Below are 20,965 nucleotides of genomic sequence, written 5' to 3' on the forward strand. Positions count from 1 at the left end.
TTCTATATAAAGAGCTAAATTAAGTTTGAATGATTAAACAGATTGACTAATGGATAACGTGTGGTGTTGTGTGTGTGTGTGTGTGTGTGTGTGTGTGTGTGTGTGTGTGTGTGTGTGTGTGTGTGTGTGTGTGTGTGTGTGTGTGTGTGTGTGTGTGTGTGTGTGTGTGTAGGTTTGAGAGCACAGTGCAGATCAGTAAGCTACAGGACTTGGTGAACCGGAGTAAGCTGGCTCGCTGCAGAGGGAGGTTCGTCTGCCCTGTCATCCTCTACAATGGCAAGGTACTGCTGCTTGGCCTGGAAACTCCACGCACTCTCTGCTCAGGCTTTTTACCTCCACCACCAGAGTTAGGGATCATGTTTTCGCCCCATTCCGTCTGTTTGATTGTCTGTTAGTTTTGTGCAAATCCATTCAGAACGTTTTGGGATATCCTGCTGTGTTGAAAGGTTGTTCATGCCGCAAGGAAGAAGTAGTAAGGAAGAAGAGATGAACTTTTCACACTGATTGGCCAAAGAGGGACGTGGCTTCTCATAAAAAGGCATATAACGTACGAACGGATGCACATAACACAATCAAACTTTGTATGCCTATCAGCAGACAGAAGAAGAGGCAGACCCTCCATTATTGGCCCAATCAAACAACACGGGGGAATTGGAGAGCTCATTTGGAGTTTAGACATAACCTCCCTGCTAATTTTTCCAAAACTTGGTACAGTGGTAGAAGGGCAGCTCTAATGGCCGCTGAACAGATATAGAGCTGATGGGCCATGTGGTGTTGTGATAACCAGCTAGTTTGGTGATTTTGGACCTATATATAATATGTCTCTTACCTACCTGTAGTAATTGGTCAGTCAGCTGTCTGAAACGGCGAGCTCCCATTGCAAGGCCACTTACTGCAAACAATGAGTCAATTTGATCTATTCATATTTTGGAACACCCTGCTGCATAAATTTGCATATCAATGAGGAAAAACAGATTTTCTTGAAACAACTATAACTCCTTAATGCTTTAAGATACGGAGTTCGTATTAATACTGCCCATGTGTTATGTGAAGACAAGTATGTTGACCGACAAATATTTGAAAATGTGAAATTAAAATACCTGCCTAATTTAGCCTTATTTCCCTCTGAAACAAAAAGTGGTGTAGTCCAGTTGTTAAGAATTAGCACATTTATTATGGTGCAAAGAAAAAAACAATCATTGCGACTTGCACTAGAAACATACCAAGGACAAAAACAGGGCTGGTTGTGGAGCTAAAACAAGAAATGCCCCCAAGCATCACTGCTACAGAAAATCGCATCAGTAGATTTTCTTTGGCCACCACTGCCTGCTTTCTGTGCCGTAAGGCTGGGTAAGTGACAAGAGCGCGCTTTATTAATGTGTGTAGCGGCCTGGTGAGCAGTACAGCAACGTCGGCTGATCACTATTGTTCCTTCCACATTGCAGCACATTTGCCGGTCGTCCACTCTGGCTGGCTGGGGGGAGCTTTATGGACGTACAGGCTACAACTACATCTTCTCAGGTACCACACACACACACACACGCACACGCAGAGAAACCTAAAGTTAAACTTTACAGGGGAAGTTGCAGCAGACGTTTTTCCATGGAAGGTTTCAGTTCCATGTGTGCTTGCTGAGCTGTGAATAGTTGCAGCAGATCTCAGACAGCTGTCAAACTTTTCCTTTTGGGGCTTAATGTTCCCCTGAATAGCTGGTGTCAAACTTCCACTTCAGCAGCACTTATTTACTTCATTCAGAATCACTGTAATTGGCAAGTACAATGAATAAATGTTGGCTTACCAAGTAAAGCGCAGAGACTTGTAGACCCAGTTTAGGAGCTGGGTGGAAAGCGAATCTGGAGAAAACATTTGCAGTATTAGCTGCCTTGTGACCATTTGCTGTGACAACTTTTGCAATAATTTTTTTTTAAATGGGAGATATTTTGCTGAGGAAGATCCATTTTGGTTTGAAACGTCCTGTTTCTGTTAGAATAAATTCTTTATTCACAGAACACAGGGTTTCTGCAGGTCATGAAAAAGTCTAAAAATGTCTTGTATTATTATTGAAACTCGGACTGTTATTTGAAACTGCAATTATTGGAAGCTCTTTTTATGGGATGTACGTGTTTGAGTCGAGGCCACTACAGTCAGTCACAGTATCTTTACATTCATCCTGTACCTCCGCCTCCTTTCCAGGGGGTAGTGATGACACGTGGACGGAGTCAGAGGAGGTTCCAGAGGACGACAGTGCAGTCAGGTAATCAAGTCCCTTTAACTAGTTTAGTGTACCGTGAACATGAGGCACTGGTCTCTCCATGGGCCAGATCTGTATGTGATAACAATGCATGACCTCAGTGAAAGTTAATTGTAAACGGTGTTCAAAAAAATCAAATACTCTTCTAAAATTAAGATTAGTCGGTTTTGTCCTCCTGTGAATGATTGGGAAACCAAATAGCGTTGATGTCCAATGTTTTTGTCGTCCTTTTACTGGATAAAATCAAAGTCCACTCGAGAAAGTCAACTTTTCTACCATTTCCACACCCCCCTCCCTACTCTGTCCCCAGGAACGGGGACTCCCAGCTCTTTGACAAGGTTCGAGGCCACGACATTAAGCTGCTGCGTTACCTCTCGGTTCGCTACATCTGTGACCTGATGGTGGAGAACAAGAAGGTTAAGTTTGGCCTAAAGTAAGGAACAGCATGCATGCATACATCCACACTCTAGCTGCGTTGTTCGGGTCATTGTGTCCACCGATCTTTTGCTTTGTAGTAAGGAACCTTATGTAAGGGACCTGACTCTTGACTGTGTGTGTGTTTGGTCCGAGACCTTTCCATATGCTGCTGCTTATTGAGTTAGGGTGATTGTATGCAGTGTCACAGTTTGTTATTATGTCTGAGCAAGGGATGCCCAAGTGTTGGGTTGATTTTAATATGTGTGTGTGTGTGTGTGTGTGTGTGTGTATTGCCGTCACTTATGCGTTTGTTCTTTCATCAATGGATGCCTATGTCAAAGGTTGTGTTGTGTTTGAATTTTGCATGCTATTGAATGCTCACACTGCATTTCTCTCTCTCTCTACTCTTACCATCTCCTTCTTCGCTGATTTCTCTCTCTCTCTCTCTCTCTCTCTCTCTCTCTCTCTCTCTCTCTCTCTCTCTCTCTCTCTCTCTCTCTCTCTCTCTCTCTCTCTCTCTCTCTCTCTCTCTCTCTCTCTCTCTCTCTCTCTCTCTCTCTCTCTCTCCCTCCAGTGTAACATCCTCTGAGAAGGTGGACAAGGCCCAACGCTATGCAGACTTCACCCTGCTCTCTGTGCCTTACCCAGGTAAAACGCTCATTTTCAGTCTAGCATAGTACCACGAGTCTATGATACACGCCTTCAGAGAAAAGATAAAAGCTGACATTTTAAGTCCGTTTACATTTCTAGCAAAGTCAAATGAGTCCCTATCCAAATGCAGTTTCGCCTCTGGGAATTGGGGGAGGCGACGCACCGCTTTGCCTGTCTCAATCAGTAAGAGGAAAAAAGTTTGTTTGTTCATTTGCCCATCCAGTGCTACGGAAGAGGATTAGGGCCACATGTGAAAAATGTATTTGAGTTCTGAGTTTAAAGTCAGAATTCTGAGATTAAAGTCAGAATTCTGAGAATGAAGTCAGAATTCTGACTTTAAACTCAGAACTCAAATAAATTTTTCACATGTGGCCCTAATCCTCTTCCGTACAATGCTGATGGGATTTTGAGGGAATTTGGGGAAATTATGCATCACACTACTGTGCTGTGTCAATGTCAGAATTACATTGGTTGGCCCAAGGAGGCGCAACAATACCAGGTCAAATACCAGTCTCAAGTTGGAATGGCATCCAGCTATCCTTGCTCAACAAATTAGACTCCTGGATATATACGCCATATTGGATTTTCTTTTTGGGGCAGTTTTCCCTCTAGGGCTTTTTCATTTATTTTTTGATTGGCCCAAGGGGTGACTGCATCATTTGCACAATCAACATAGTATAAATACCAAAAACGAAAAGACTAACAACTGGCCCTACAAAAAACTTGGATCCCTTTCACATTTATATAACTTGATACTGATTGGCCCCAACAAGTGCATCATTCCTGAGGGAGGACATGTTTATTGTTGCCTTGGTGAATCCTCGCAAACCAATAATTTGCTGTATTGGCTTGCCTTGGTGTTACCTCGGCACTCTCATATCCCCACACACACACACACACACACACACACACACACACACACACACACACACAAGCTACAGTGTCATATCTTAAAATTTGTGACGTAGTCTCTCTTTTTTTAATGAACCCATTTTTTCACATGGAAAGTGTTTATATGCGTAATTCCTCCGAAAGTCCCGGTGTGGTATGTCACGCGCTTCCTCTGTGCACCATGTGACCAAACGAAAGTGAAGCTGGAGAAGCAGGCAGAGAAACCTTACACAGAGCATCTGTGGAAAACCCTAGAGAAAAGCAAATCCTTCTCTCCAGTCTGAACGTGAAAATGTCCTTTTAGTTCCTAAAAGTGGATCATTGTTTGTCATACGGCGCTTCTTTGGTTTTAAACCAGATGATGACAAACAAGCACAGATTCAGTGCAGGGTTTGCCTCAGGGTGATAGCTGTGCCCCAAATTAATCAAGTGGGAATTATTTTTTTTAATTATTTTTTTGGACCACAATAAGAGTTATACAGTAAGAGTGATAACAAGACTTAAGATTATTAAATTACAAGACAAAAATTAGATGTGAAAACGCAATAAAATCATTTTGTTTCCTGAAAGCAAGACAAGAAATCATCACAGACGAAATGGTAACGTCCTCATCGAGTACTTGTTGCGTTCTTTGACGGGTTCGGACGAGGCCGTTCAGAAGGTTCACGGTGTGTGTGCGTGTGTGTGTTTTCAGGGTGTGAGTTCTTCAAGGACTACAAAGACAGAGACTACACGGCTGAGGGACTGGTGTTCAACTGGAATCAGGTGCGTAAAGTCTGCTAATGCGCACAGTCGGCTCAGTCCCCAATAATAAGAACTCCTGGCTCTGTTGTGTTAACCTGATGCCACCGTGTCTCCGCTGACAGGACTATGTGGACGCTCCTTTGACAATCCCTGTGTGCTTTACCCACAACTTGAACATTGACTGGACTGAATATCAGGTTACCTATTCTATTCTATTCAATTCTACTTTGTTCAGTTCTACTCCAATCAAGTTTATTCTACCTTACTGTACTCTATTCTATGCTACTCTATTCTATGCATCTGGTCTACCTTACTCTAATTTATTCCACCGTACTCTACCTTATTCTACTCTATTCTATTCTATTCTACTGTACACTATTCTATTCTGGTGTGCTCTGCTCTACTACTATATTCTATTCTACTCTGCTATATTCTATCATACATACATATAGTTGTTCTACTCTACAGTACTGTACTCTATTCATCATACCAACCATATGAGTCAGTATTTGTGGTGTGTCAGTGCCATCTGTTGTTCCATCCTGAAAGTGCACTGGTTGTGACTCATCACCATTGGCATGGCACACACACCACAAGTGTTATGATGTGATTTGAACCAGCCAGTGATTCCCTGTCTCTGTTGTGGTTTTGCGGCTACTGATAATGTATTTACTTCTCATTGATGTGTATTGTGTGTGTGTGTGTGTGATGGTCAGTCTTGGGACCTGGTGGAGCAGACCCAGAACTACCTGAAGCTATTGCTCCACATCATCAACAGCGATGGTAGGTGTGTGTATGTGTGTGTGTTTGGAGGGGGTCAAATCCTTTACTTAAGTAAAAATAGCAATGCCATAATGGAAAAATACTTCATTAAAAGCAACAGTTCTGCATTAAAAATTTTTACTTAAGTAAAAGTATAGAAGTATTAGTAGTAAAATGTTCTTAAGTATCGAAAGTAAAAGTAGTCATTTCAAAGAATGGTCTTTTTCAGAGTGATAAATTATTGAAGCATTAACCTGTAAGAAGTATTTTAATGTTGTAGGTCTAACTGCTCCATATACTGTTGGGGAGTTTAAACTCTAACAATGCAACATATTTTATGATCTTATTGTATGTTTTGCATGTTAAAAAAAAGGAAAAAGTACAAGATTTCCCTCTGAAATGTAGTGGGGTATGAGTGAGCATAAAGTCATAAATATATTTAGTGAGCATAAAGTCTCACAAAATGGGAATACCCTAGTAAATTGCCAGAACCTCAAAACTGTACTGAAGTACAGTACTTGACTAAATGTACTTAGTTGCTTTCCACCTCTGAGGGTTAGGACTTGGGTTTGGGGTTAAGAGTGGGATTAGGTTTAGGTTAGGGTAAGGGTTAAAGTTAGGCATGTGATGATGAGGGTTAATACAAACGTGTATGTGTGGGGTTGGCTGTTTATTCTAAATGTTTTTGCAATGCAAAGGCCCATGGCAACTCTTAGTAAAAACCCCCAGGAGAATTTACATACTGCAGAATAAATAGCTGACTATCCTTTAAATAATCAGTTTGCTCACACAACTCTTTGGCCTATAACTGGAGCGTATAAATGAGAATGTAAATGTGGCATATATCCTGTAAATATAGGACGGTGGTCTTCATAAAATATGTCATTTGGTGTACACTTTCCTCCGGAGTCCTGTGAGTGCATGTATTTTTAGTACAGTAGGCGGCCCCAGTGGTAATCATGTCCTATCATTAAAGTGTCTTCATAAAAGCATCATCAACCCTTTCCATTTCCAAGCTTTAATAACGCAGTAGGTATTATATTTGGTCTGGTAACACTTAACTTGAAGTGTTGTTCATATGGCATCATACAAGCAACATAAGCATAAGTAGTCTTAGTATTAAATAGTATGAGTATTATTGTAGTCATACTTTACTCACCTTTTTATTTATTGCTGAATATGCCATAATACACGCCGTTATTAACAATCTCACCCTACAGTCCTACATTCCACATTCATCATTCAGTATTATGCATGTGTTGATGCATTATGATGCATGTGATGACTACTCAAAATAGAGTAAGGTAGGGAAAAAATGACTGGATACAATACTCATATTTGACTTTTTTACTGGGACACACGCCATGAAACACTAACACGTTTCAGCAAGAAAAGCCTTCATCAGAGCATTTTATTTTATAGAGTTTTGCGGTGTGTGTCTCAGTAAATAAGTGAAATGTGAGAATTGTATCCAGTCATTTTGGATGTGCTACCTCACTGTATTTTGAGTAGTTGTATTGGATAGTTGCATAGTTATATATTTTGGGGGCATGATGTAGTCTTCTGTTGTGATTATAATGTAAGAATTGAGCATATCTACTAATAATGCACTTACGATGCCTGACAGTGCACTTCAAAGTGTTAATGTTGGCCTTCTAAATGTGATCTTGCTGTTCTTTCAGATGAGAGCGGCCTCTTGGTGCACTGCATATCCGGCTGGGACCGAACGCCTCTATTTGTGTCCCTCCTCAGGCTCTCCCTGTGGGCAGTAAGTCTTAACTTTTTCTCTCCTCCTGCTTATTTGATCTCTTTATTCTCCCCCAGCATCTCTCCACATGACACCCAGTCACCCGGCTGCTCGTTTTCCCCCCCTCCAACATTCATTAGTGACTTTGGTAATCCCACGTTGAATCCATCTGCCTCGGCCGCCTCCTCATTTATTTTTCTCTACACAAATCCAAATTACCATTCCAAACCCGCTCCTTAATTAGGCAGCTCTGTATTCACCATTATAAAAATAGAATCCTCAAGTTATAAATACGCATGTCTCTATTTTTTTATTTTTTTTTTCTTAAGGACTGGTCCGTACTGGAAGGTTGTCATGATTTGAAATTGCACAGATTTCACACAGCGAGTGTTTTTTCAAAAGGAATGAGAAATGCAACATGGGAGAAACTGGGTTTGAGTTGTGAGGACGCTTGCCAACGTCCGGAGCCGCATGACGCCTCCTGGCTGACCGGCCCGCAGTGTTTTATTTAACACGGTATGTTCTGAGATGTTTGACTGGTTCTTGTTATGTATTTTTCACAGGATGGCGCGGTGCACGCCAGCCTGGAGCCGGCCGAGATCCTGTATCTGACCATCGCTTACGACTGGTTCCTCTTCGGGTAAAAAAAAAAAGTCATTTACATCATCACGATGAAAATTTCATAGCTCGGTGGCGAGCCGTAACTCACGGCGCATTAGCCGGCATAAATACTTGAGAGGTGCGTTTGCGACGTCTCCCTGCCATCTGGTTGGGACGAACCGTGTTTGTCTGGGACGCATAATTGAGGAGTGACTGGTTAATGAAGTACTGGGAGCCGTGGGGGAGGGAGGGCAGGACAAGACGACCACAAGTAGTACTCTTTGGCTTTGCTCCTGACCACTCCTCTCCCTCTCACTTCTTTATTCCTCCCCTCTCTCTCTCTCTCTCTCTCTCTCTCTCTCTCTCTCTCTCTCTCTCTCTCTCTCTCTCTCTCTCTCTCTCTCTCTCTCTCTCTCTCTCTCTCTCTCTCTCTCTCTCTCTCTCTCTCTCTCTCTCTCTCTCTCTCTCTCTCTCACTCTCTCTATCACACTCATTCACTTTCACACCCATACACCCTCTTGGGATTCTTCCTTCATAATTACCAGCGTGTATCGCTCCAACTTGAACTCATCAGAGGCAGTGTAGTAAAAAGCTCCTCCACTGCCAGCTAGCCCATGTAATTATACATCAGCGGTCCTGCCCAAGCCCTTGGGACACTGGCCAGGCAGGAGGAGGGGGGTGTGTGTGTGCGTGTGTGAGAGAGAGAGAGAGAGAGAGAGAGAGAGAGAAATCAGCGAAGAAGGAGATGGTAAGAGTAGAGAGAAAGAGCTGAGGAGTGAGTAAAAAGAGAGGCACTGCAGCTACGGCACTTAATCTCATCAGTCTGGAGTGAATCATATTTGGACTCCAGGTTATTCTATAGAGTAATATATTGATTTCTGTACTGTACGCTTATGTAAAGTACTGTTGGCATCATCCAAGAACCCATAATCACTGTACCATAATAAAAAAAAAAGGAGTTCTGAAAAGTCTCCATACATAATAAAAAACAGGAGAATGCAATAGAGATCACTAACTAGTTATCCAGTTATTGCAAGAGTCGGAATAGCAAGCAAGCACTAAGTTTCATTAATCAGACCGGTTGGCTGAGGGTAGTTGTTGCATAAAGGTTATCGTGGCATTACTGTAATACCCATAATCTTTAAGGTTTTCACATTCAGTTTATAAGACTTCGTTACATGCACACTTGCATCAACCAATATGTAATTTTGTTGAATGGTTATTGTGTCATAGGATACAATCCAAGTGATGTGTCATCTAACTTGATCCATTTCTCTGCGTCCATTTCCAGTCACATGCTGCCAGATCGACTCTCCAAAGGGGAGGAGGTGAGTGCATTTCCAGCAGAATAGTGTTTCTCTTATATAATAATGGTAATACAAACTTAACTATCGAATAAAAGCAGACATCATACTCAAAAAAAATAAGTAAAAACAAGAAGGCACAAGAAGGCATAAGAAAAAAATATATAATATTAAGAATAATTGGGTAAAGTAATAGTTTGAGTGTTTAGTGTGATGAAAATAGGGATGACAAACCAAAAATTTCACTGGGGTGGGAAGACCAGTATGTCCTGCTAGGGTTTATGTTCTAAGAAGAACTGGCTGTTTGTTAGTTAGTCTGTTGATGTTCAGTGTATGTTTCTCCTCAGACCATTGGTCTCTGTTGAACAGGTTTATAGCTCATCCTGCCTCTGGTCTCGGGGAATAAAGGGGTTTTAAATCTTCTCCCAGACGGTAGCAGTGTTGCTTGGCAAAGTGCTTGGCAAGATTGAGTGTTGAAGTTTTGTAAATTCCTTTTGCCTTTCCTGATGCTGCAAGTTCGTCTAGCTTAAAGACCCAGATTGGCTAGCATGTAATCCATTTTGAACTGCCTTCTTGCCCATGAGGAGCTGCAGAACGCTGGTGCAGACCCACTGGGCCGTTGTCAGGAACTAGAGGGCAGTGTTTTGTCATGGATTGTTGTCTAACCCTCTGAGCTCAGAATATCTTTCTTTCTCCTCTGGCAGATTTTCTTTTTTTGCTTCAATTTTTTGAAGCACATCGTCTCAGAGAAGTTCTCTGCCATTAGGAAACAGAGGTACGTTTCTCTCTGTCTGATTGTTTATCATCCCCTTTCTCCCTCCCTTACTTTATTGCTATGTCCTTGCTTTCTTTCTTTTGTTCTTTCTTTCTTTATTGAATAGTCTTTGATGAGAAGCTTTGCTTATGACACAGTAAACTTGGCATTTCAACATAAAGCATACACTGTAGAATGGCTGCTGGCCACTCTGTTTGAGCAGTAGATCTTATTCTCTCATTGTAGTAAATAACTGGCTTTCATGAGCAAGGTTCAGCTGTGTCAAACCAACCAGTGTTTTTTTCCTCATCTTTTGATCTCTCTGACACACACGCTCGGTTATTTATTATTTCATCATACTATTTTTTTGCAGAAGGAAGAACTCCCACTTCAAAGACAGTGATTTCACTGTGGAGGACCTCTGCCAGTTAAGTAAGTCGGCATCCCTCTCAGGCATTCCTCTACCCACACTTTAATGACATCCCTCCAGATAGGCCTACCTGCTGAGCAGCTCTGATAGCCCTCTGAAGGCTGTGGCTCATTTGGAGGACTAAAGCCTAGCTCACACTAGGTGGTTTTAATGCCCGCTTTGAATCTGGGCTAATGGGGTTGGTGGGGGAGGGCACTCTGGCCCGACGGTTGGTGCAGATTATTCTGTAGTGTGAATGGAATCAAGACTAACTCCGGCCGCTTGGCCCGACGCAATTTTTTCAAACATGTTTGATTTTGTCGGGCCGAGTCTGGTTGGGCTCGTGCAGTGTGCAACGGTACTCAGAGCCTACTCCCGTAGATAGTTTATATCAGTAAGATTCCCACATAAGCATGCAATTACAAATTAAGTGAAAGAAGTCTCAAGATACAAAATTCTTCATCAATATTATCCTCATGTAAATGTACTCTTTAGCCTCTGTACCATGAAGCAGGCAACACCTATTTTTTAATTATATTCACAGTGGACCGTTCCGGACGAATTGGAAAACGTTTTTGAATGACGGCATCGGGGAGTGTGTGATCCCTCGTTTTCCTGTCTGACGCCCCGTCTTTGTCCCATTGTGTAGTCTGTGTAACATCCTCCAGACTGGACGGCAAGCAGACCAATCTTGTAATCTGACCAAGGCTTAAAGCTACACTAAGCGATTTTTTTCTGACCACTAGAGGGTGACAGAAACCGCAACACATTTTGTAAACGCACACAGCGACCAAAGCCCTTAAGGACAAACCGTGCATAAAGGCTAATCGCTAAAATAAACAAAGCTACGGAGTAATATTGCCGGTTACCAGTCTTGCTTTGCCAGATTTTTCTCCCGCTGAAGGCTACAAGCCCGACAATGACAAGTGAAGAGGCAGGTAGCAAGTTTACTAGTTGAAAACGTTTACTCGCTCGCTTCATCGATTCCGCCATTACTCGTGCCGAACGTGACAACAAGCTTTAGGAAAGAGGTGAAAACAACAACACAGCTGCTGCTGTGTGGCTATTTGTTTATATCATTACTTCTCACAGAAATCTCCATGTAGCTCACGTTAGCTTCAGGATTGGTTACAGGGTCTGAAATCGCTTATTGCAGGTTTAAGGATAGCAGAATTACTATGGCACTCGTAACTACCTGTGGTTGGTGCACAATGCATCCTATGTTATTCTGGTCAGGATTTAACGGAAGGCCTTATTTTCTGGAAATATGCTAAGAGAGCTACAACAAACATCTCAGACCTATTCCTTAGGTAAGAAAAATTACTTCTGCCACAGCTTAGATGCAATGCCTAACTGATTTTAAGGAATTATTTAGGATAAAAAACACAACATAAGTAAAACCTATTTAAGGATGTGTCCTAAGTTCAGGACTTGAGGTTATTTTGTGCAACACATTTTTTTTTCTAAGGAATGAGTGAATTTCAAAGGAAAATCTTAAATTAAGATGCTTCATGCAACTGGGTATTGGTGCCAATGTAGTATTATTACTGTCAATATGAAAACTATGTAGGATTCTTTATGTAGGGATGTGATTTGACACTTATTTCCTGGGAAATCAGGCTTTTTGGACAGGCAACTCTTTGTTTCAGATATTTCCCACATTTTCTTATTGACTTGCATACATAAGTCTCAAACTTGTGTAGGAAAAGCATATAATGTATTACTAACATCTCGCTCCAACTGTGACATCAGCGGGAGTTCCTGCTGCGTGCCTTTGGTCTGATGCAATATGAAATAACAAAGGCTTTGGATGCCAAGTATTGTGGCGAACACAAGCCAATGAGAGTCTGGGCAATAACACAGCGCTCTTATCTCTTTTGAAAATTGCAAGGATTTTGAATCAAAAACATCTTGCGTCATCAACCTTGATGTCTGCAAGCTTTTAACCGTCAGTGGTGTCTTGCATGTGTGTCAGTACTGCTGACTATTTTAAAGTTGATGTATTTTAAGTTTCCTCTGCTAATGGCCTCTCTTTTATCTGCCACAACTTTATACTGTCACGCTAATGGATAACAGTACCATCAATGTTTCTCCATGATACTCAGCCCTTCATTGCTAGAGTAGTCCCAAGGGAAGATTTGATGTTGGTGCTATTCTACCCATTGATATGTTGAATAGTGAGGGCCATTTTTCCCATTGTGCTTTTCCTACTTCTTGAAATGGTTGTTCATTGGTTTGAATCATGGCTTGCTGTAAGCCAAATTTGCGATTGGGGACAGTGTAAAATGTTGAACTAGGAACTTGAACTAACATGCCTCTGCCGTGTGATTGGTTCCAGAGTCGAGGGATCGCGGCAGCGTGACGAGCCTGAGCAGCGATTTCTCCCTGATCACTGAGGAGGTGGGCGGCGCCTCAAGCCTCACCAACGACGCCGTGGACCTGTTCTCCAGCCAACCCCAGGCCTCCAGCTGGTCAGGACAACACACACACACACCCACAGTCAGAATTAGGTCCATTAAAATCATATGTATTACAATTCCAGGTTGATCCAGTCGGGTAATGTATCTCAGTTCAGCAAAGCTTGACCTTAACAGTCGCTACCATACAAATGTTGATCAATTTTGGCTTTGGCTGCCAAGTCAGTCAGTTCTACAAGGCATAGGGTATCTCCAGAAGAGTAAAGGGCAGCACAGAGCATGCTCTGATGAAGGCTTACTAGCCAAAGCGAATTAGCATTTTGGTGGTTGTGTGCCCTTCGTCAAACCTAGTCCAGTGTAAGTACTCTGTCATTTGGACTCTTATTTGTGGAATGTGCTACATTTTACTCTTTTTTTTTTTTGCAGATCTGCTATGGAATTCATGTGTTTTGGTCCAGATATCTATTTTTGAAGCTCAATCTCTTTCACCCCTAGTTCTACAAGGCAGTTTGGCAGCACGCTTGCCAGTCTTCAGTCTGTCTTTTCTATTCTAAAAGCCTCTTTGGCAGCAAACGTTTTTGAATCCACTTTCCACTGAAGCCAGTTGACCAAAAAAAGTCTGTTTCATGGCCGGCTTTGCAGCATGTCAGGAGGAATGTACCTTGCATTTCTGGGTCGATTTTGTTGTTTGATGTATTTTTGTTATTCCTGCGGATAACTGGCCAATTTCCAGCTCAGCTGCAATGGAGTTTGATTGTAGGATTTTTTTCAGCTATCTAAAACATCGACGTTCAACAATCATACAGGGAGAAAGCTTCATCGCAGAAGAGGCAGAGATGCCAGTTTTCCCGCTGACAGTAGCTTCAATAGACCAGAAGGCAATGTGGCCACAAGACGTATTTTGAGTAAAGGATGCTTTAGGTGGGTTAGCAGCTCTTAAAAGCAGGATGAAGCAAGTTTTTCAGAAGGTTTTACAGACTGCCAACCCTGGAGCTGGTTTAGTAAAAAAAAGGAACAACTTCCATCATATTGCAGGTGGACGATGTAGCAAACCAACTCAAATCACAAACTACCCTGTCAAAAACATCCATTTTAGTGTCAGTTCTTGATCGACTTGAACCATCTTCAGCAGTTGACCTAAACTACTACAGAGCTCTCTTCATGGTTATGGCATCCCACCAGTCATAGTGTGTGTGTGTGTGTGTGTGTGTGTGTGTGTGTGTGTGTGTGTGTGTGTGTGTGGTAGGGGTGGACGTGAATGGACAACATCCTGTTTTTAGGGATGGGACAATATGCTTATCTCACGATATGATTCGATACACGATATTGGGTTCAGGATTCAATACAACCACGATACGATGTGATATAGGAAAGTTGAATGACAACAAAGTCTGACTGTGCAGAATTCTGTTTATTTCTGAGCCACAAATCTTTCTAGCGATGGCATTGGCTGCTAGAATGTAAACAAAAATGTAAAAATGTCATTATAAAGTGTAAATAACATAATAAGGGTGGAGAAGTTGTGAAATTGTGATGGTCAAGCGCCTCATTTGTGATTACTACAGCAGAATAAAATGGAGCTAATATCACCATTGATTTTACTGCCCGACGATACGTATTGTCACATTTTTGTATTGTGATGTATTGAATATCGATATATCGTCCCATCCCTAAATAAAAGGCCAATATCAACTGTCGGCAAACTGATATCCTCCCTTGACGTGACCGTATAGTTCTCCTGTCTCTCCTCAGGAGAAAAGGCACCACCTCCTCCCCCCAGACGGTGGTGTGGAATAAGCCCACCCTTCTGGACGAGCACCTCTCCCACCCACTCAGCGAGGCCCGCTCCTCCAGCTCCTCCTCCTCCAACCAATCAGAGCATGCCGTCACGCGCACCGGCAGCAGCCCGTTGGCCGTCCCTGGGAGAAGGTGAATGTTGGATACTGCATACCGTGTTATTTCAGTTTCAGTTTATATTCAGTGTCCATTTAGTTTCATTCCAGTATGCTGTAATCAAGTGTGTGTATGTATGTAGTTGGATGGTGATTGCCAGTCTAGTTAGAGAGTGTGTGTGTGTGTGTGTGTGTGTGTGTGTATATATTGCTAGTCCAAGGCCATTGATTTTCCTCTATTCGCAAAAGATACAAAACTGTGTGTTCTGTAATATATTACATCCATATATCGATGCAGCTCCCATAAGACCTCAATTAATGTTTGTCATCTATGTTGAGGTCGTGACCCCAAAGCCACAGAGCCCCACCCACTGACCTCATGACCCCCATCACCCAGACACCTCAACTCTTTGCCTCCAAACCCCCCATACCCCATTTTCCTCAATTTACTTCTGTCTCTCCTGTTTCTATGTATCTGTCTCTTTTTAGTTTTTCTTTATTACCTCTGCCAAGGAGGTTATGTTTTCGGTGCCGTTTGTTTGTCTGTTAGCAGGATTACGGAAAAACTACTGGCCCGATTTTCATGAAACTTCGTGGAAGGGTGTAGCATGGGCCAAGGAAGAACCCATAAAATTTTGCAGCGGATCCGGATCAGACTCACGAACAAGCAATAATAGCACGAACCTTGGCGGAGGTCTGCACTCTCCGAGTGCCCTTCTAGTTTCTGTCTTCCTTTCCTGGTTTTTCTGTTTTTTCATTCTCTCTTAACACACACTCTCTCTCTCTCTCTCTCTCTCTCTCTCTCTCTCTCTCTCTCTCTCTCTCTCTCTCTCTCTCTCTCTCTCTCTCTCTCTCTCTCTCTCTCTCTCTCTCTCAGGTTAGCAGCAGACTACACTCGGTCAGGTTCCTCCCTCTCTACAGAGTACGGAAGCTGGCAGATCGTCTCGGGCTGCGGCAGCATCCACGACCACGCCCACTTCCCTCCGCCCGCCGCCTCCTCGTCCTCGTCCGCGGTCGCCGCCGCCTACGACTCCCCTCTCCCCTTCAGCTTCCAGGACGAAGGACCCAGTGGCCGAATGTGAGTAACACCGTACACACCCCTCCCCATATACATATTCACTATTGATGCTGCTTTTATTGGGTTGCAAACATGTAAATTAGACATGAATTCTTAGAATGGGTAAATTATAGCCTGTCTTAGCTGGATTAACTATGGCAAGCTACATTAAACTACATTCGGTGGCAGTGATGTGCTTCTCTTACAGCAATAACTCTTTGTCTGTGTCTGCCCGTCACATGACTGGGAGGGTACCGAGTGCAAGGGATGGGATGGTATATCGTTTTCAATATATCGCAATACAAAAATGTGGCAATGGGTATCGTGGGGCAGAAAAATGAATTGCAATATTATCTCCATTTTATTCTGCTGTAGTAATCACACATGAGACGCTTGACCATCACAATTTCACAAGCTCTCCATCCAAATTATATTATTATATCCCCGAAATGAGTTCTGGGGATATTATGGATTCACCCCACCCGCCGCCGCGTCCGCCGTTTCGTCCGCCACAGATCCTTCGTGTGAACGCGATAACTTGAACAGTTTTTATAAGAATCTTTTAAAATTTGGTATAGACATTGGTGATCCCTAGTGGAAGAACTCTATTGATTTTGATGTGTTTGTGATTATAATCGGCCTGATGGTGGCGCTGTAATTAAAGGTCAAAAATAAAAAGTTTAAAGGGCTGTATCTCCCACACCGTTTGTCCGATTTACATGAAACTTGGTACACATGCCCACCTAACTGTACTCTACAAATTTGCCATCAGGACCCTCAAGGTCTGCCTGGAAAATTTTTGAGATATTTTGAATTCTTTGAAAAAAACATTTTTAACATCTCCTCCTACACCGTTTGACCGATTACTACCAAAATCGGTCAGTAGCATCTATGGTCCTACACTCTTTCAATTTTGTTCATAGATTGTTGATATCTACTGTAGTTTTGAAGATATTAACTCTTACAGTTGTGAAGGAGGCGTGGCCTATAAGCTAAATTGTTATAACTTTGTGATAGATGGTCCAATCATCATGAAACTTGGACAACATGTTCAGATATAATGAATGAACGTGTGTGCAAAGCCATTCAAATATTGATCAATAGGGGGCGCCACAAAGGCCAGAAAACTGTAGCTGTATAAATTGCACGAAATTCGCTACACATGCTCTAGGACCATGTCCTAGTCAAAATCTTAAGTTTAGTGTCATTAGTGAAAGTGGGCGTGGCCTATGACATTTTGGCTTATAACTCAAACAGAATTTCACCAGTCGCTATGAAACTTGGCAATCATGTTCCAACCTTTATGTGGAACATGCACACCAATTTCCATACAGATCCGACCAGATTTTGCCCAACAGCAGCATTTTGAGTGTACAGCTAAACACAGTAAAGCCAATACGAAGTTGGATATTGACACCTTTTAACTTGCTATTACATTCTTCAGTATCAGAACTTGATAGCTTGGGGCCTGATTGCTCAACAGCCTAATATGACAAAACTGACAGTAATCTTCATGCAAACTTCCACGTTTCAGCTCTGGCTGCTGCTGGCATGAACCCAGCCATCGCCGCTAGCAGCTATATTTAACTAGTAGTTAAATTTATTATTGAGCGTTAAAAAAATAGTTAAGGTACATACCCTTTATTATTGGGGAATGAATTGAATGGCTTTTTATTACATTTGACTTAATGGGGCCTTTGAGGATTGGGGAATTTCTGGGATATACCCTTGCTGTCGGCCCCTGACAGCATCCTAGTTTATTACATTGTATCGTGGTTGTATTGAATCGTGTACATGATATCATGTATCGAGTCATATCGTGAGATAAACATGTCGTCCCATCCCTACCGAGTGCCTTTTAAACAAGTGCGCCCAGTCATTGCTTTTTACTTTTATTTGCTGGTCTCGCTCCTTTTTCCCTTATCTATTTACCTCCCTGTGTCCCCCAAATGCAAAGAAAGAGCTCGGTGGGGCGGGCTAAGGCCTCCTGGTGTGTGTGTGTGTGGTTGGTTGTGCGCCTATGTGTCTGTCTTTGTACCCACCATGGTGTGTGAGGATGAGGGGATGGGCTGATTTGGATCTACTGATTGGACTTTGACTGGTGTGTGTGTGTGTGTGTGTGTCTCAGCATGGTACGTAGAGCCAATAGGGAGTAATGAACAGAGCTACCTCTCTGGAGTTCAGTGTGACTCATCTATGGGAAGAGAAGTATTTTGATTTTATTTTTCGCAGCCATCCAGTGGTGAAGCTCGTGACATTTCCCAGAGGCAGTGGAGTGACAGCGGCATGCTATGCAGCAGACTCTGTTTTTATCAATTTTGAAAACGGCCATCCCAGGTTTATTGGAGGAAACAAACTTATTTTTATCATTGTTTTTTCTGGTGGGTTTAGTGTGTTATTAATGGAGAGCTACATTGCAATTTTGCAAGATATCAGGTTGTCTGACAATGAAAAACCTACCTTCCTTCCCTAACTTTGATCACCTCCCTCTATTCATCCCTCCCTCTTCTCTTTGTTGGATATGTATTATTTGGCTTATTATATTCTGATTATTGTGGTGCCATGAGTAGGAGATATTTTGTATTCATAAATATGTTTTAAGGGCTTAAGGGTGATGAAACTCACTCAGCAAATAAGTGACCATATAAACTTAACCTATATTGTCAGTCTGCAGCAGCAGTGGTGTGACTTCTCGGGCTGCAACTAACGATTATTTTGCTAATCGATTAATCTGTCGACTATTTTTTCGATTAATATAACGATTATTTTCTTAGTTGCATTCGTCATAACAAAATAAAAATGAATCAAGCAGCTCAAAATCCAAAGCTTTATTGAGCTCTCTTATTGAGTCTTTGAGGAGAAGGTGGAGGAAGCTTTCTGTCAAGACTTCAAGGAGAAAATCATCTATACACCTTTGTGTATGATAGAATAATATTGTCTTAGGTGTTGATAATACAGAAATGTATTGATGAATTTTATTCAGTAATTTAATGCCTGCAAATGCCATGGATTCTCTGTGTACAAGCAGAGGTGAGAGACCAGATGAATTTACTACTTTAACTGTGGGCTTGTTTTTTAAATTCTAAATGATAGAATACTCTTCACATAAACATTAATTTAGTGGCAAAGGAAATAGCAGACTATGGATTTATGGTTAAGTTTCATGAAAAAGTTTTGTTTGGACATGAGAGCTGTCAGTTATCTTTATCCTCTCAGGTCAGTAGTTACCTAACCATAACCAGCCAGAGCTTCAGCACATATCAGGTCTGTAGGCACGTTACTAATCACTGACAGCCAGGTAGCATAAACAACATTACTCACCAGCTATCAGTTTCACAAGTGGCTCCGGGATACTTTGGTTTTAAATGCCGGTGTGGTGCTGTTCTCCATTCTACTCTACAGGGGTTTTACTCTGCTGTATCGTTGGCTTTAGAGCTGAAAAATTCCCCGACTTTGTTTTGAAACTCGCTGTCTCGCGGTAAATTTCTTTGAACGTCCCACAGGTCCGGTGGTATTTTCCATGGTATTTTCAACCATCTTCCATTAGGGAAACTTCTTCTTTGCCTGTCTACTGCATGTCGATCAGCTGGACATTTTAAGCACTGCTGCCACCTAGCGCTGCCTTTGCGCATTGCATCACTGACTGTATGAAGCCCCGATACAGCCTGAAAATGTACAGATATGTGATGCGTCGATGATAAAAATCCACGTTGCCGTATTTTCGTAATCGATGTAGTTGATTAGGGCGACTAATCGTTTCAGCCCTAGTGTCTTCACACCACCAAGTAGTGCTGTGACGTTGACATTCAATAATCAATAAATTATCGAACGCATTAATTGATTGCCATGTTCGAACATCAAAGGGAACGTTCGATATTGAGTACTGTGAAAGTAATCTGAGAAACCCAGAAGCTCGCGCGACATCGCCTAATAAGTCAGGAAAGTTGCCATAAGTAAGCTGAATGCACTGTTTCCAGGGCTTGAAATTAACTTTTTTGATCACCAGCCAATATGGCTACTAGATTTTAAAGTTACCAGCCAATTGGAATTTCCACTAGCCAAAATGTTTTTCTTGAAATAAACCAGATTATGAGTGCCACTGGGTTAATTTAAGCATAAGCATAAGTATTAGTAAAAATAAAAGATATAGCATAATAAATCTATAAATTACAGTATTTCACTAATATTCATAAATTGCGTTGATTTCAAATTGTGTGGATTTCATCGATACAAGACTCTTAACGGCGACACTGTCTTGGCCTGCTTGATTGTCAAGCTCTGGAGGTCGCTCTTCACAGTTTTCGTGGTCTTTGACACTCACGACCCGATCGCCATTTGGCATTAAATGTCTTCATTTTCGCCTTCTCCCCTCCTTTGTTTTCATTTTTATCCTCAGTGTTGCCAACTCTTTTCCAAGGAAAGTAGCTATTGGCTGCTCAGAAAGTCGCTAGAAGTCGGCAGACGACGTCATACGATAATTTGCATATCAATATATAATGCTGCACTTGTTATGCACGCCGCGGCGTAGCCCATTTTAATGTAAGTGCTGACTCCGCCCACCCGGGCCAGTTTCGGTGTACGCTGGTGGAAATTACAACTGGACCCTATCCTACAGTCCCTGCTCTCAGCGGAGGGAGGGGGGCTACGCTGTGTGTGGGAAGCGCTGTGATCATCAGACCTCTCTAGATTAGACAAGCAAGTAGAGAAAACCGGCATCAGCCGTACCAATTTATTGCCAAATGCTTTGGGATTCAACACATTAACATTGCTTCCCATGGTCAGAAAAAGTCACCAGATTTGTCGCTAGTCTCTTTTGAGAAATAAAGTCGCCAGGGGGTCTGAAAAGTCACCAAGTTGGCAACACTGCTTTGTATACTCGCGGTCTCGCGCAATGGATTCTACCACACAGCCTGCTTTAAATATTTAGAGCTTGGTTCATCACCAGCCAAATTGGCTAGTAACTTTACAATGTTACCCACCACAGTAAATTTTTAACCTCATTTGGTGGGTTGGCGGATGTTAATTTCAAGCCCTGACTGTTTCTGTTTGTTTTGTTAATAAATCTTATT

General features: G+C 42.1%; 1 protein-coding gene across 1 annotated transcript in view; it reads left to right on the top strand.

The window, feature by feature from the left end:
- The window catches only part of mtmr14 (myotubularin related protein 14), a 28,879-nt gene that overhangs the window by 3,508 nt on the left and 4,406 nt on the right, over nt 1-20,965 (top strand). The window contains exons 3-18 of the mRNA XM_071900212.2: nt 173-281; nt 1,446-1,521; nt 2,194-2,254; nt 2,562-2,684; nt 3,243-3,316; nt 4,905-4,975; nt 5,077-5,151; nt 5,671-5,737; nt 7,399-7,484; nt 8,027-8,103; nt 9,355-9,391; nt 10,072-10,142; nt 10,495-10,553; nt 12,869-13,001; nt 14,700-14,876; nt 15,717-15,917. Of these exons, the coding sequence (XP_071756313.1) occupies nt 173-281; nt 1,446-1,521; nt 2,194-2,254; nt 2,562-2,684; nt 3,243-3,316; nt 4,905-4,975; nt 5,077-5,151; nt 5,671-5,737; nt 7,399-7,484; nt 8,027-8,103; nt 9,355-9,391; nt 10,072-10,142; nt 10,495-10,553; nt 12,869-13,001; nt 14,700-14,876; nt 15,717-15,917 (1,497 nt within the window). The remainder of the gene's footprint in view (nt 1-172; nt 282-1,445; nt 1,522-2,193; nt 2,255-2,561; nt 2,685-3,242; nt 3,317-4,904; nt 4,976-5,076; nt 5,152-5,670; nt 5,738-7,398; nt 7,485-8,026; nt 8,104-9,354; nt 9,392-10,071; nt 10,143-10,494; nt 10,554-12,868; nt 13,002-14,699; nt 14,877-15,716; nt 15,918-20,965) is intronic.

This window comes from Centroberyx gerrardi, chromosome 5 (assembly GCF_048128805.1).
Source record: "Centroberyx gerrardi isolate f3 chromosome 5, fCenGer3.hap1.cur.20231027, whole genome shotgun sequence".
Taxonomy (NCBI): domain Eukaryota; kingdom Metazoa; phylum Chordata; class Actinopteri; order Beryciformes; family Berycidae; genus Centroberyx; species Centroberyx gerrardi.